Genomic DNA, 13,534 nt, shown 5'->3' with positions numbered 1-13,534 from the left:
CCAGGCCAGCCTTGAAGTTGTGAACTCCCTCCTTCAGCCTCTCAGTTATCTTCTGCCAGCCCTGAGATCTCTCCCTAGATTTCTTGGATACGCCTGGCTTGGAGAAATACTAGCCAGCAAAGCTGCAGGGGTCTTCAGAGTGATACTTTAGTTGCCCATTAGATGTCAGTCTAGTCTAGCATGAGGAATGAAACAGGGCAGCAGCCTTCTTCCAGAATCAGGGAGTGATTTCCTTCAATGCCTGTTAAAAATCAGGTTTCCCCAGTGCTGGTTCTTGTGAGCTGAGGACTTCAGGAACAGAATTTTTTCTCTGTAACCACTGTAGCTGGATTTTGACTTAACACCTCAGCAGAACCAGGTGGCTTCAATGAGACTGAGTTTAATGAGAGAGAAAAGAAGAAAGGAGGTGTGATTGCAGATAACATTCTTGAATCGGTAGCTTCTCAAGGGGGTGGAAGAGCTGGAAGCCACACATTCCAGAGGACAGGATGCACAGATAGATGGGAGTGAGTCCAACACAGGGTTCCTCTGACGAACGCGAGGGGGTCGAGTTGTCACTCTGGATTTATCTTAGGTTTAATCTTTATCTGTTTGTGAAGGCATCCCCCCTTTTTATGAAACAATTTCCCCCCAATGATTGTGTTATTGCCATGGAAAGACAATCATATCTGCAGAGTAGCTCTGCATTGAAGAGTATAGGTGATCACTATTGATGACTCTGAGCTTATGGATTTAAGATACAAATGCCATTTTCCTGTAAGAGGTAGAAATTAGATAAAGGGAGCTGAAGTCACTTAGGGAAATTGTTACCAATTGATACTATTCATCTGTTTTACACCTAGTCTGTGTGACATTTGTTGGTGCAATCTAGGATGGGATGTTTTCTCCCTCTTTATCTCCATGGCAGACAAGTTCTGTCAGAGAGCATTAAGGCAGGGTGGATGGCAGAGCCCATGATGCTGAAGAGGTTCAGGCATCAATGGTCAAGCAGCTTCCTGGCCTATGATCAGGCAGTTTCCTCACTGGTGTGATTCCAGATAACACTAAAAGATGTCATTTGGCTTTTGAATTAGGATACACCTGGCTTGTTAGGTGTGTTTGGTCTTCACAATTGTGCAGCAAGCATTCTTAATCACAGATATCTCTCCTGCCCCTCAAGACACACCACTTCAAAGTCTCCCGCTGAGGTAGAGGATTGCCAGCTCCAGAATCTCAATGAACTGTACCCTTGGGTAATTCTGTGGCTTGAGATCTGGTCAACAGTCAACAGAATGTCTAGCCTACAGGAAAGCAGCTCTGTATCACAACCCTAGGGCATTCAGTAAGGTAGAAACCTGGACAAAGACAGAGTCTTCAAGGAAACATAGACTCAGATGCTCAGAGACATGGCAAGTTCTACCCAAAGGGGGGGCCATCATTCAAAACTAGAATCCTGAAGGACCACCTAGTGATGACATTATTATCTGTGACCTAACCCATGAAGGACTGTTCAACAGTGAGGCCAGTATGTAACACCTGATCTTAACCCCACACAGAGCTACTCACAGGCAAGAAAGTCATTTGCAATTTAGCCTCTCAAGGACCACCAAATGACAGGACTAGTATGTGTGACTTGGCCTCACAAAGGGCTGCTCAAGGGTGAAACAGGTACCTGGAGTTTGAGGACGACATCTAGGCTGCAACAAACAAACAGCAACTGCGCTTCTATACTCCCATTCCACTCTCACTCTTCCAAATTGATTCTTCCTATAATTAATACCCAGTGTCAATTCAGTAGGTTGGCTCTGTCCTGCTCATCTCTCTTATAATATTGTTTAACGTGATTATCTCATTGCCATTTTTGAGAGCAGCTCTTTGTTCAGGTAGCCATGGCAACTAATAGAATAGAACAGTATAGCAATAGCCAGGTCTATGGTTATGGTAATGGAATTGTCAACACTGTATAGTAGAAGAAAGAGAGGATCATAGGACTCTCACCTGGAGTTCCAGCCTTTACTCTCTTGTGACCTTCTACAGTATTTATCAGTGACCTTTTGTGATGTTGGAGTACATAGATATGGAAGGTTAACTGAAATTAGGGCTGCATGATGTAGCTTCCATGAAGCCAGCATCCATGATGGAGTAGGACTTTGCAGTGATGAAGCTATTTTGTGGTTACCATGTTATTATTTATAAATAGTCTCACCATGTTGGACTTTGGTAGAAAGAATCCTTACGTTGTTTTGTAATAGGTACCCATTCTTCCCCAGGAAAAGTTAATACAACAAATTACTGCCCAATGTAGAATAGAAGAAAACTGTGGTACATTTACACTATGTAATACTACTCAGCTATTAAAAACAAGGAATTCCCAAAATTTGTGGACAAATGGATTGATCTAGAAATTATCATAATGAGTGAGTTCACCCAGAAGCAAAAAGAGACAAATGGTCACTTATATCAAAACACTAGTCCAAGGGATATGTCCCATGAAAAACTTTACTTACCAGGAAAGTGGGTCAGAGGAGAGGACATCCTATTGAGACTTTAGGTGAGAGGAGCATGGAAGAATGGGGAAATAGTAGGATCCACTGGGTCCTGTGGTCCTCCTCAAACTAAGGCACCAGCCAAGGAGAATATAGGCAGTAAACCTCAAACCCCTACCAAGACCTAGCCGACGAACAGGATATTCTCCACCGGTGAGTGGAGAGTGAGATCTGACTCTCACATGGACTCTGGTGCCCCTTTTCTGACCACATCCCCCGGATGGGGAGGCCTGGTGGCACTCAGAGGAAGGATAGCAAGTTACCAAGAAGAGACTCGATACTCTAAGAGCATATATGGGGGGGTCTCCCTCAACCACAGACATAGGGGAGGGGAGAAGGGGGGAAGTGGGAGGGAGGAATAGGAGGAAACAAGGGAAGGGCTAACAATCGAGATGTAATATGAATAAATTAATAAAAAAAAGATCCAAAGTTGAGTTTGGGGGAGCTGGAAGACGCCTCAGTGGGTAAAGGTACTTGCCATCAAGCCCTATGACCTCTGTTGAATTCTACAGAGCCACATGGAGTGAAAAAAGTACAGACCCTAACATGTTGCGCTTTGACTTCCACATGTGACCTTTGGCATATCCATGAGTTTTGGAGTCGTGGTTTCATGGCCTTGGTTTGGAGAAGGCATCCAACTGAGGTTCAACTGTCTGAAGGATAAGAATATGCATGGAAGAGTCTCATGTGGCCTCCTTTTTACACGGGGTATGCAGTAGTGTGCCTTGCTACGTTTGCAGTTGCAAAGGCCTTACTATGGGCAGAACATACAACTAAGGCTGTGCCAACTGGAGGTGGTGTGTGTGTGTGCCTCCCACCCCCCCAGGGTGGCTGTCTTTCTCTGTGTGATATGGGTATTGTGCCATCTTGATTAACAGGGTTCATTGACTTTAGCATGAATTGCAGTCACTAAGAATAGCCTGTATGGTACAACACTGCTAGCAAGCCATATCTGAGTGTGTGTGGCTGCTGCTGTGCACTGTAAGACATGCAAGTGAAGCTGAGGTGGCTGCACAGCAGGAACTTGCATGTGTAAGGAAGGAAGAGTTATGACTAGTGTCTTTCATGTTATCTTTTCATCAAACCAGTAAATTGGATAAGAAGAGAACAAGATTGAGATATTTGAGATAATTCCCCAATTTCTATAAATTATGTATAAACCTTCTGAAGTGGTCAATCTGTGTTCCAGGACTTTGGAGAAAGGATCGTGACATCTGCTCTCGAATCCACCAAACCTACTATTTAAACACCATTCATCTCTGATCATTAACTATTGTGTGCTAGAACACACATCTTCCAGTATTCCCAAATGCACCTGTTCTTTCTACGGCTTTGCTCTTGATGTAAGGAAAGAGTTAACAGCTGAGCAATTCTACCCCCGCCCCCCGCAACAATTTGCATCTCCTTCTTTACATAAGCCATCTTAATTTCTTCATTACAACACCCATCTGTAATACCTGGGTGCACAATAAAGCTGTGAGGAGTTAATCCATTTCTTCCGAAGGTTATTCCTACTGTCCCTGAAAGTAAAGGGCCATAAACAACAGTGGCTATTTTGTATCACTCAAACTGTGGAGACAGTGTAAGATATTTATCTGAGGCCAGATCCAAACCTACACTGCCTTCAGTGGCATACATTAAATCATCAATAACTAGTCTTCATCTTCCTCTTCCTGCATGCTTGTTATCTCCAAGCTGACCAAAGAAGGCGCCTATTGTTTGTTGTCATGCCCAAGGGGGTGACTCTGTCCAGCCAACAGGATGACAAGGTCCCAACCACAGGGTGATTGACAGGACTCTTTGGTCCCACACACTGGGTGAGTGACCCTCAGGGTTAGGGCCTGGGCACAGGGTGGCTCACAGGAAGTCCGGGTCCTGCTCAGAGTGAATGACAGGACGCCCGGGCCCCGCCCACACGGTGACTGACAGGTGTGACACATGCGCAGAACTCTATGGCTTTTTGAAAAGACCGCCAGCAAAGAACCAGTTCTGGCCCGCTGTGGGGTTGCTTCATAGACCCTGGGACCCATGTGTGACCCTCCCGGCAGTGATCGGAAATCGCGGTGTGAGTGGTCTGCAGCGCGGCTTGATGACGTCGCTCTACAGTGTAGCTATATCCTCCTGGTGATCCAATCGGCTCTTCCCCTCAAGTTGTCGCCGCCGTTTTGAAGCTCCCATAATAGGGGGCGTGCCCTTGCGTGGTGTTTCCAACCCTGCCTGGGTCCTTCCGTCTCCGTGTCCCTTTTGGCGCCAGTAAATCCCCGATTCGTGGTATTTTGGGCCCGAAGCAACGACGCGTACCCAGAGTGTTTACGTAGCGGCGCGATGACGTATCGTCCTTCACTGGACCCTGTATTTTAGGACTAGGAGAGTGTATTGCGGCCTGTGGAATCAGGCCGACGTCAGCTCGCGTGGGGTGTCCAGCCCGGAAGAGGCGCAGCCCGGCATGGGTCCGTGTTTCCGCTTCTGTGTTTGTTCTTCCGTCCGTGCGGCATGGTACCACGTAAAGCCACTGTTACTGTCGCTGCGCGATGACGTTTCCATCCCGCTCCGGAGCCTATCTCTGCGGCGTTCTCGGTTGTTTTGAAACCTGCGGAGGAGGTGGGCATCTTCGCGCGTGGGTTTCCCCGCCCTCCGTGACCCGCCCCGCGTGGCGCCGCATATCCGTCCGTCCCTGCGTTTGTCCATCACTCCGTGAGTACGGAAGTCCCATGCCGCGTCCTATAAAGCCGCTGTTTACGGTAAGTGGCCACCGTGTCTACGTCACGTCGCGATGACGCAACAGTCCTGCACCCATGTTCCTTTTTTTTTTTTTGTCAGCAGGCGGCTGTATTGAAGCCTGAGCAGTTGAGTGGGCAACCCACAGTCCCTGCGCATCCGCGCTTGGGCCGCGCTTCCGCTCCGGCGCCCGACACGGCCGGTGTTTCCGGTTTGCGGCCGCAGTGTTGATGTCGCGGCATGATGACGCACTAACCCCGCGGTAGACGCGGCTGTTTTGAAGCCGGAGAAGCCGCCCTCGGAGTTTACGGGCCCCGAGGCAGTGTTTCCGTCGGTCCACCTCGCGTCTCCGTCCGTGCGACCGCACTTCCGTGCGCTATGGCGCCCCGGAACCCGCCGCGGCCCGCGCTGCACCTGAAGATGGACGAGCTGTTCCTGCGCTTCCTCAGCGATCCCGACGTGCAGCGCGCGCTGAGGGACGGGCTGCGCCGCATCACGGACCCGGAAGAGGACCACCCGGCGGACCCGGAACGCTGCACCCCTGTGGTGCGCGGGACCGGAAGCGGGGACGCAACCGGAAGTGAGGCCTACAGAACTCCCGACGTGCCCCGCGCGCTGCTGCGAATCACAGGTGGAAGTGCCCGCCCCGAGCGGTCCCCACGGAGGAGGGCGGTGAGTGTGCAAGCCGCGGGGAGGTTGGGGGCGGGAATCTCGGGGTAAGTGACAGGTGTCACCTGTCGCTCTCGCGAATTAAAGTGAAAGAGCACGTTTTAAGTCTCGTAACCGGAAGTCTATGTTTGTGTGGCGGGGGAGGGAATCCCAGCGAGTCTTCCTCCCTCCATGGAATACCGGGAGAGACAGGGGTCACCTCAGGGTCACCGGGGATGGTGTCGCGGTCACAGGACGTGGTGGGATGTCACCGCGGGGCCACGGTCGCAGGCGCACACCTCCGGTCTCCCCCTCCACCGTGTGCATTCCGTCCCTCCCCCACCCTCACCCCCTACTGACCACTTGTCACTTGTCAGGACTCCTAATCCCGGGGGTCACGTGACGCCGAGGGCAGCAGTGGCCTGCCGCGGAGGGAGGGAGGGCAGGGTTGGGCTCCAGCCTGCGGGGAGGACAGGGAGAGCCGACTCCGGGCCGCGCACGGCCGCCGGGCACCGGACCGCAGGGAGCGCACCCCGGCCCGCCATGCGCGTCTTCCCCCGCTGACCTTCCGCCCCGCGTCCCCCATGCGCGGCGCCCCGCCCGCCCCGCCCCCGCGCGGCCCGGACGGCGATCATGTGCGGCGGGAGCTGGCGGCGCTGGCCCGGGGATGCGACCTGGTGCTGCCGTCGCGCTTCCGCCGGAGGCTGCGGGCGCTGGGGCAGGTGCGTCCGTCAGGATCTGTGTCGTCCGCGTCTGAGTCCTAAGTCCGCGCTTCCATCCGCGTGTGCGTGTCGGGGGCGGGTCCGCCCGTGACACCTGTCAGGTGTGGGGGGCGGGGCTCTCCCTAGCCTGGAAGCTCCAGCGAGGGCCAAGCCGGTGTATCCCTCCCTCCGTGTGTCTTTAGGGGGTGGGGCCGACGTGTGACACCTGTCGGGGTCAGGGAGGAGAAGTATGTTGAGGGGTCCGGAAAGCTCTCACTAAGTCCCGGGGTTGGCGTGTGTGGTGTGTCTGTGGGTCCCTGTCTGTCCCGAGGTGTCCGTATGGGGCGGATCCTGTTTCCGGAGCTCAGGTCACAACCCTATTGGGGAGACGGAGAAGGACGGGGTCGGGGTGGCACCAGGAGGCCTGGAAGGGGCTGGTCGGGAGCCCTGGCCCCGCCCACAATCAGGGCCCCGCCCGCCTTCTCCCAGCAACTGCAATGGCTAAAAATACCCCATGTTAATCTGGCAGAGGCTGCCAGGAGAGTCTGAGGGTGACTGATAGGCTGTGGGTGTGAATCACGGGTTACTCCTGACAGGAGGGGGCGTGTCCTTAAGGTGACTGACCCCCCTCCCCGTAACGCCCTATCCCTGCCTTCCCGCAGGCCCAGACAAGGAAGGAGGAGCCGCCGCCCCCCCAGGCTCCGCCCACCAGCCACAGCATCATCCCGGCTTTCCATTTCCCACGCGGTCGCCCCACGCAGCAGGAGCAGGAAGGAGGGCGGAGTCTTGGTGGCCGCGTGGATGATGTTATCGCCAGGGTGGAGCGCGTGTTCTCCGGGTTCCCTCAGGAGAGGGCGGCTCTGGGGGACATGGGCGCCCTGGCCGAGGTGGGCCCCTCACCCTGACTGCCCTGCGCCCCGCCCTCTGATGTCCCTGCTCCCTGCCACCTGATGACCTCGCCCCTCGCCCCAACCCCACAGGCCTGCGGCTGCCCGCTGTACTGGAAGGCCCCTCTGTTCTATGGCGCTGGCGGGGAGCGCACAGGGTCTGTGTCTGTACACAAGTTCGTGGCCACGTGGCGGAAGTGAGTATGCGCTTGTGTATGAGGGGCTGGAGTCCAAGCGGTCATGGTAGGAAGTGAAGCCACCACCCCCGCTCTCTCCTCACCCCCAGGATTCTGTTGACTTGTCATGATGATGCCTCCCGGTTCGTTAGGCTGCTCATGGCTCCTGGGACAGATTTCTTGGTGCAGGAGGACTTTGTGCCCTTCCTGCAGGTGAGGACACGCCCCCTTTCTCGGGACCATGCCCATCTCACAGGTCCCTCCCACTTCGCTAGCCCTGCCCACACCACAGGTAACGCCCCCCCCCCCCCCACCAGGAAGCAGATACCTGGTATACCAGGACTTACTGCAGGTGAGGACATGCCTGTCCCAGCCCCTGCCCTGTCCCTTTCCTGGGCCGGGCCTTCTTGTAAGCCACACTCACTTGATGGGACACGCCTCTGCCCTGGGACACGCCTCCCGACCCTTCCTTGTCCCAGCCCACATTCAAGACCCAGGCCAAGCCTTGCCCTCCCTGGTACCAACTTCCTGGGGCGGGAACTCCTGCCCTTGCTGCCCCAGGGCTTTAGAACCGTTGTTCTAAGTCTGGACCATATACCAGTCCACGCCCCCACCAGGGTCATACCGTCTTCCAGACCTTTTTATTGTCCTTGACTTGCCTCTTTGGGGCTGTTCCTTCCTCTGAGGTCCATCCTCTCTACTCGGACCATGCCCCCTCCTGTGTGCACTCCCTGCTCCCCCTACCTCCACCCCCCACAAGCCTGTGCCTGGTTTCTTACACATCCTAGGCCTGGCCACACCCTTGCCCTTGGCCCCACCTGTACCTGGTCAGACCCACACACCACTGGCCATGGCCCCATCCCTGGCTAATCCCCTGCCTATGACAATTCAAGGCTTCACCCTGCCTGAGGCCACAGTTGGCCTCACCTTCATCTCAGGCCACGCCCCCTCCTGGGCTTGTCAACTTCCCGGCCTCATCACAGACAACACAGGCCAAGCCTCCTCCATCCTACCCACGTGATCCCTCCCCCCACAGGATGTGGTGAACACTCACCCCGGCCTGTCCTTCCTGAAAGAGGCCTCTGAGTTCCACTCTCGCTACATCACGACGGTGAGTGACAGGCCCTGACCATGCCCGCCGTAACCCCGGCGCCTCATGTGTGACCCCGCCCCTGCCGTGACTGCAGGTCATCCAGAGGATCTTCTACACAGTGAACAGGTCGTGGACTGGCAGAATCACGTGCTCAGAGCTGCGGCGGAGCAGCTTTCTGCAGGTGATTGGAAATGGGGGTTCCAGGGGAAAGGGGTATAGCCATCTGGGGACATAAGAAGGGGCGTGGCCTACCTGTCTTTCCCTCCATCTATCCATGTATATGTTGTGTGAGGGGCGTGTCCCATAAGGATGGGGGTATGGCCTACCTTTCCCTTTCTGTCCACACCACATCACCCATCCATGTGATGTAGTGTGAGGGTATTGTCCCCACTAGATGAAGTCGGGTGACCCGTGGGGGGGAGTGGGCGTGTCCCACCCAGGCCCCGCCCCCCTCAGAATGTCGCGCTGCTGGAGGTGGAGCATGACATCAATCAGCTGACGGAGTTCTTCTCCTACGAGCACTTCTATGTCATCTACTGCAAGTTCTGGGAGCTGGATGCTGACCACGACCTGATGATTGACAGGCGCGACCTGGGGCGGCATGGGGATGGGGGTAAGCATGGGGGGCAGGGCCTGTGTGGATGGATGGGGAGGAGTTGCAGGAGGATGGATGGACCGCGGCCTTATGATTGACAGGCGTGACCTGACATATCAGGTCGCGGGGCAGGGCCTGTGGGGACACAAGGCAGGGTGACGGAGACAGACAGCAAACAGGACCTACCTGATAGTGGGGCAGAAGTGACGTGGGACCCTGGTGCAGAGGGGCGTGGCCTCTGACTGATAGGGAGTTGAGGTCACTGGCCTTGATGGGCACACAGGGACCATGGAACAGAGCCATGGGTAGATGAAAGGCCTGGGAGGAAAGCCCAGTGGGCATGTCTAATGACAGGGCGGGGCTGAGGGACAGAGGTGGAGGCTGATTGAAGGACAGAGGACAGGGTGCCAGGTGATCTGGGGTTACAAGCACCGGTGGTCTTGAGCTTGGGAACAACGGTGTGTGGTTGTTGCACTGAGGGGGCGTGGCCTGGGTGAGGGGTACACAGCCAAGACAGCTGGGTGAGAGCTGGAGACATCACGTCACAAAAGGGCTGATGGGCGTGCCAGGATGGCATCTGTGAGGGGACAATAGGACAGATGGTCATGCCTGCCTGAGACAACATTCCTGAGGGACTGGGCAGGTGCAGAGTGGAGGGATAGGACCAGGGCTGAGGGGTGGAGGGGCGGGGCCTGGGTGAGTGACAGAGGGTGTGTAGCAGATTCGCTGAGAGGGACTTGAAGAGGCTGGTCTGATGGGCAGGACAGCTGTGGGTGACGTCACAAAGGGCGGGGTCTCAGCCACCACTTTCCTCCACAGCCATCTCCTCCAGGATGATTGACAGGATCTTCTCCGGTGCTGTGACTAGGTACCTGCTGGTAGAATGGTGGCAGGGGGAGTCCCTGTGACGTCAAAGGCGGGCCGGCCCTGACACCACCCACCCACAGGGGCCGGAAGGTGCGGAAGGACGGGAAGATGAGCTATGCGGACTTCATCTGGTTCCTGCTTTCAGAGGAGGATAAAACCACGCCCACCAGGTATGTGGGAGGGGCTGTGGGCGGAGTCTCTGCAGTTGGTCCCTGAGCTTGTGTCAGTCACCCATCTTTGTCACCCACCGGGCAGTCTCCAGTGCTGTTTCCCTGTCCTTGAGTCACCTGTGCCCACCCCAACACTCCCAGGTTCCTCGCGTGACCTACACACCGTGCCACGCAGCGCTGAGTACTTGTTCTGCTGCATGGACCAGGACGGGGACAGCATGCTCTCCCCCTTCTCCATGTGTCACGTGTGTCCCACCCAAGTCACCCATAATTTGCATGCAGCACCGAGTACTGGTTCCGCTGCATGGACCTGGACGGTGACGGCGCACTCTCCTTGTTCGAGCTCGAGTTCTTCTACGAGGAGCAGGCCCAGCGGCTGGAGGCCCGGGACGTGGAGCCACTGCCCTTCCGCGACTGTGCATGCCAGATGATGGACATGGTCAGGCCGCGGGTACCTGGTGAGAGGGGGCAGGACTTTCCGGGGGAGGCTGGAGGCAGGCGAGTTGGAGCCAGGGCCCTTCTGCGAACAGTTCTCTAAAGACAGGTTTGAGTAGGCGGAACTTCAGTGAGCTGCTGGAGCGGCTGCCTGACGAGGGATTTGCTGGGCCCTTGTGTGTATGGGTTAAGAGGGGGCAGCGCTTCTGGGAACAAGGCGAGGCTTCCAGGGAGGCATAGCTTGGACATGCTAAGGAATGTGCTTCTGTGAAACATGGTAGGGTGTGGCTGCCTCCCACGGGACACTGCCCTCCCCGAGAAATGTGACCCGCTTTGCTCCACGCAGGCAGGATCACGTTGCATGATCTGAAGCGCTGCGGCCTCGCGGGCGTTTTCTTCGACACGTTCTTCAACGTGGACAAATACCTGGACCGGGAGCAGCGGGAGCGGGCGGCGCCGGCGCGGGTGGGTGTCTGCAGTGTTGGGGAGGGATTTCCAGTGGTGTCTTCCGATGAGGGCACGGACTTAGGGCGTCAGACTGGTTATCTCCGCCGTCGTCACCACCACATCTCTCACGCAGGACGCTGACTCCCCCGACGGCCCCCCTCCCTCAGACTGGGATGTCTACGCGGCGCAGGAGTACGACTTCCTGGTGGCGGAGGAAGCGGCGGCCACGGCTGGGGACGAGTGGGAGGATGCGTGAGTGGGCGGCTCCTGCGGGGCGTGTATCCTGCCTCTCCGTAGGGCCCCGCCCATCGCCCTGGGCCACTCAACTTCTGCCCTCTAGCTTTCCTCCCGGTCACTGCTGCCTACTCTGCCATGGAAGCTGCCGCTAACCGCGCTCTTACCGTCGGCCCCGCCCACTGATTCTAGCCCCGCCTTTTCTCTACCCCAGGTTTGAGCTGAGCCCAGCGGACTTGAACCCTTCCTGGGATGACCAGGATGATGACGACGTGAACCTGTACGACCTCACGCGGCCCCTGTGATGTGCCCGGGATTACTTGGGGGATGACGTTTGTGCTTGCAGCCGGCCTGCCCCGCTCCTGCTCCCACACAAGCCATGACGTGATTGTTCGAGTTGCACAGACTTTCCAGGGTCACGGGAGTAATGGGCTCCTTGGAACAATGGGATCTTCCTCACTGACCAGACCCTGGCCACCTGCAGGTGCCTTCCTACCCCGGCCCCACGTGACACCGTTGCGGCCTGTGGGAGAGGGGCGGGTCACTTTTTATTTTTCAATAAAGTTTTCGATGGTTTTCATCCCTCGTGTGACGGCACTCTGGAGGTGGTGATGTCACGGGAATGACTGACGTCCTTAGCTACAAACACATAGCAGAACGTAGAGCCAGGGACTCACCAACTTAAGTCCACAACCATAATGGTCTTGCCTCATGGCCAATCACAAGCAGGGCCGAACGGAAATACTGCCACGTCCCACACAAACACCGGTTCCTCTTTGGAAACAGCACTCCTATCCTCAATCCTGCTCACTTTGCCATCTGTGCAACAGGGTTCCTGTTCCCGTTAGGGCTTTGGGTTAGGGTTAGAGTTAGGTGATGGCCAAGGACCAAAGACCAAGGTGGATAGGGATTGGAGGCCCTGGAACCCGAACCTCCTGGGCAGGAACTTCCTGGGCAAGAGGAAGTCAGCGGTCAGTCCACTACCACTCTCCCGACCCCGACCCGAAGCATGATCCAGAAGGTGAGTCACTGCACATCGCTTCTGTGCTTTTTAGAGGTCACCCGACAGCTTCAGGGGTTTGCGGGGAGGCCCAGGAAGGGGTACGGGGGAAGAGGGGGGAGGTGATTAGGCCTGTGAAGCTTAGAAGCTCTACACTGTCCGACATAGGATAGTCGACTGTCCAGTGGAAGGAAAGTCGCTGTTGAGGTGTGCGAGCTCCTTAGGGTCCTTGAGCCCCCAAAGCAACTTCCTCTCTGGCCCGTGTGCTTTTCTTCCTGCGCCCCGGAAGGCTTGCATTTCTTCGTGGTGGCAGCCTCTGGAGGCGAGGAATGTGTGTGTGTGTGTGTGTGTGTGTGTGTGTGTGTGTGTGTGCGTGTGTGTGCGCGCGCGCGCACGCGTGAGTTCCTGGGTGTGGGGACAGGAGCTGGAGGAGCTAGGATTTCATGTTCTAAAGAGCAAACCATCCTGGCCACATACCCACCCACATTCCCTCCCACTCAACTGACATTAGGTGGGGCCTTGCCCCTGGGTTCTCTGGGAGCAGAGAAGATGCCCTAGTGCCGTGAGGTGGTCAAGAGGGAGACAGTGTCCCCAGGGTGATGCCACCGGAGCACCCCATCCAGCAGGGCACCTGGATAGCTCTGGCAGGACACCCACAGGGCAGGGTCTTCCCTTTCTGGGAGGATGAGCCAAGTGAGTTGGGCACCTAACCTGTGCCTACCTGGGCGGCTCCCCCGGAAGCCAGTGGTTGCCAGTCGCTGAAGGGAACTGGCCAAAGCACAGGTGGGGCAGGACCTGGAACCCAGGCCCCAGCACCTCCACTCCTCCTCACCACTGCCCCCTGGCCTTCCCACCACCACCACGAATGCCTACACGTGAGAGGAGAGGGCTCGAACCAGCCCAAAGATAAGAGCCTCCTTGGACCCAGGCCTCAGGCCCCATATGAGGCGAGTAGGGGTTCCAAGCCAACGCTTGCCATGGACAGCCCTGAGACATCCAAGCCAACACTGCTAGATTCCCCGCTCAATGAGCTAGATG

General features: G+C 56.2%; 1 protein-coding gene across 1 annotated transcript; it reads left to right on the top strand.

Annotated features, from left to right (window-relative positions):
* The first annotated feature begins 5,333 nt into the window (after positions 1 to 5,333).
* LOC127212732 (serine/threonine-protein phosphatase 2A regulatory subunit B'' subunit delta-like) lies at positions 5,334 to 12,098 on the top strand. The gene is made up of 13 exons (XM_051172860.1): positions 5,334 to 5,915; positions 7,255 to 7,479; positions 7,573 to 7,676; positions 7,766 to 7,868; positions 8,692 to 8,766; positions 8,843 to 8,929; positions 9,205 to 9,361; positions 10,163 to 10,211; positions 10,291 to 10,380; positions 10,663 to 10,838; positions 11,162 to 11,280; positions 11,396 to 11,514; positions 11,711 to 12,098. The coding sequence occupies exons 1-13, from the start codon at positions 5,622 to 5,624 to the stop codon at positions 11,799 to 11,801; spliced, it is 1,689 nt and encodes a 562-aa protein (XP_051028817.1). The 5' UTR covers positions 5,334 to 5,621; the 3' UTR covers positions 11,802 to 12,098.
* Positions 12,099 to 13,534: the final 1,436 nt, after the last annotated feature.

The sequence above is a fragment of the Acomys russatus genome, chromosome 3 (genome assembly GCF_903995435.1).
Source record: "Acomys russatus chromosome 3, mAcoRus1.1, whole genome shotgun sequence".
Classification (NCBI taxonomy): Eukaryota; Metazoa; Chordata; class Mammalia; order Rodentia; family Muridae; genus Acomys; species Acomys russatus.
The sequence above is the reverse complement of the archived record's forward strand: the minus strand, read 5'-3'. Positions and strand labels throughout refer to the sequence as shown.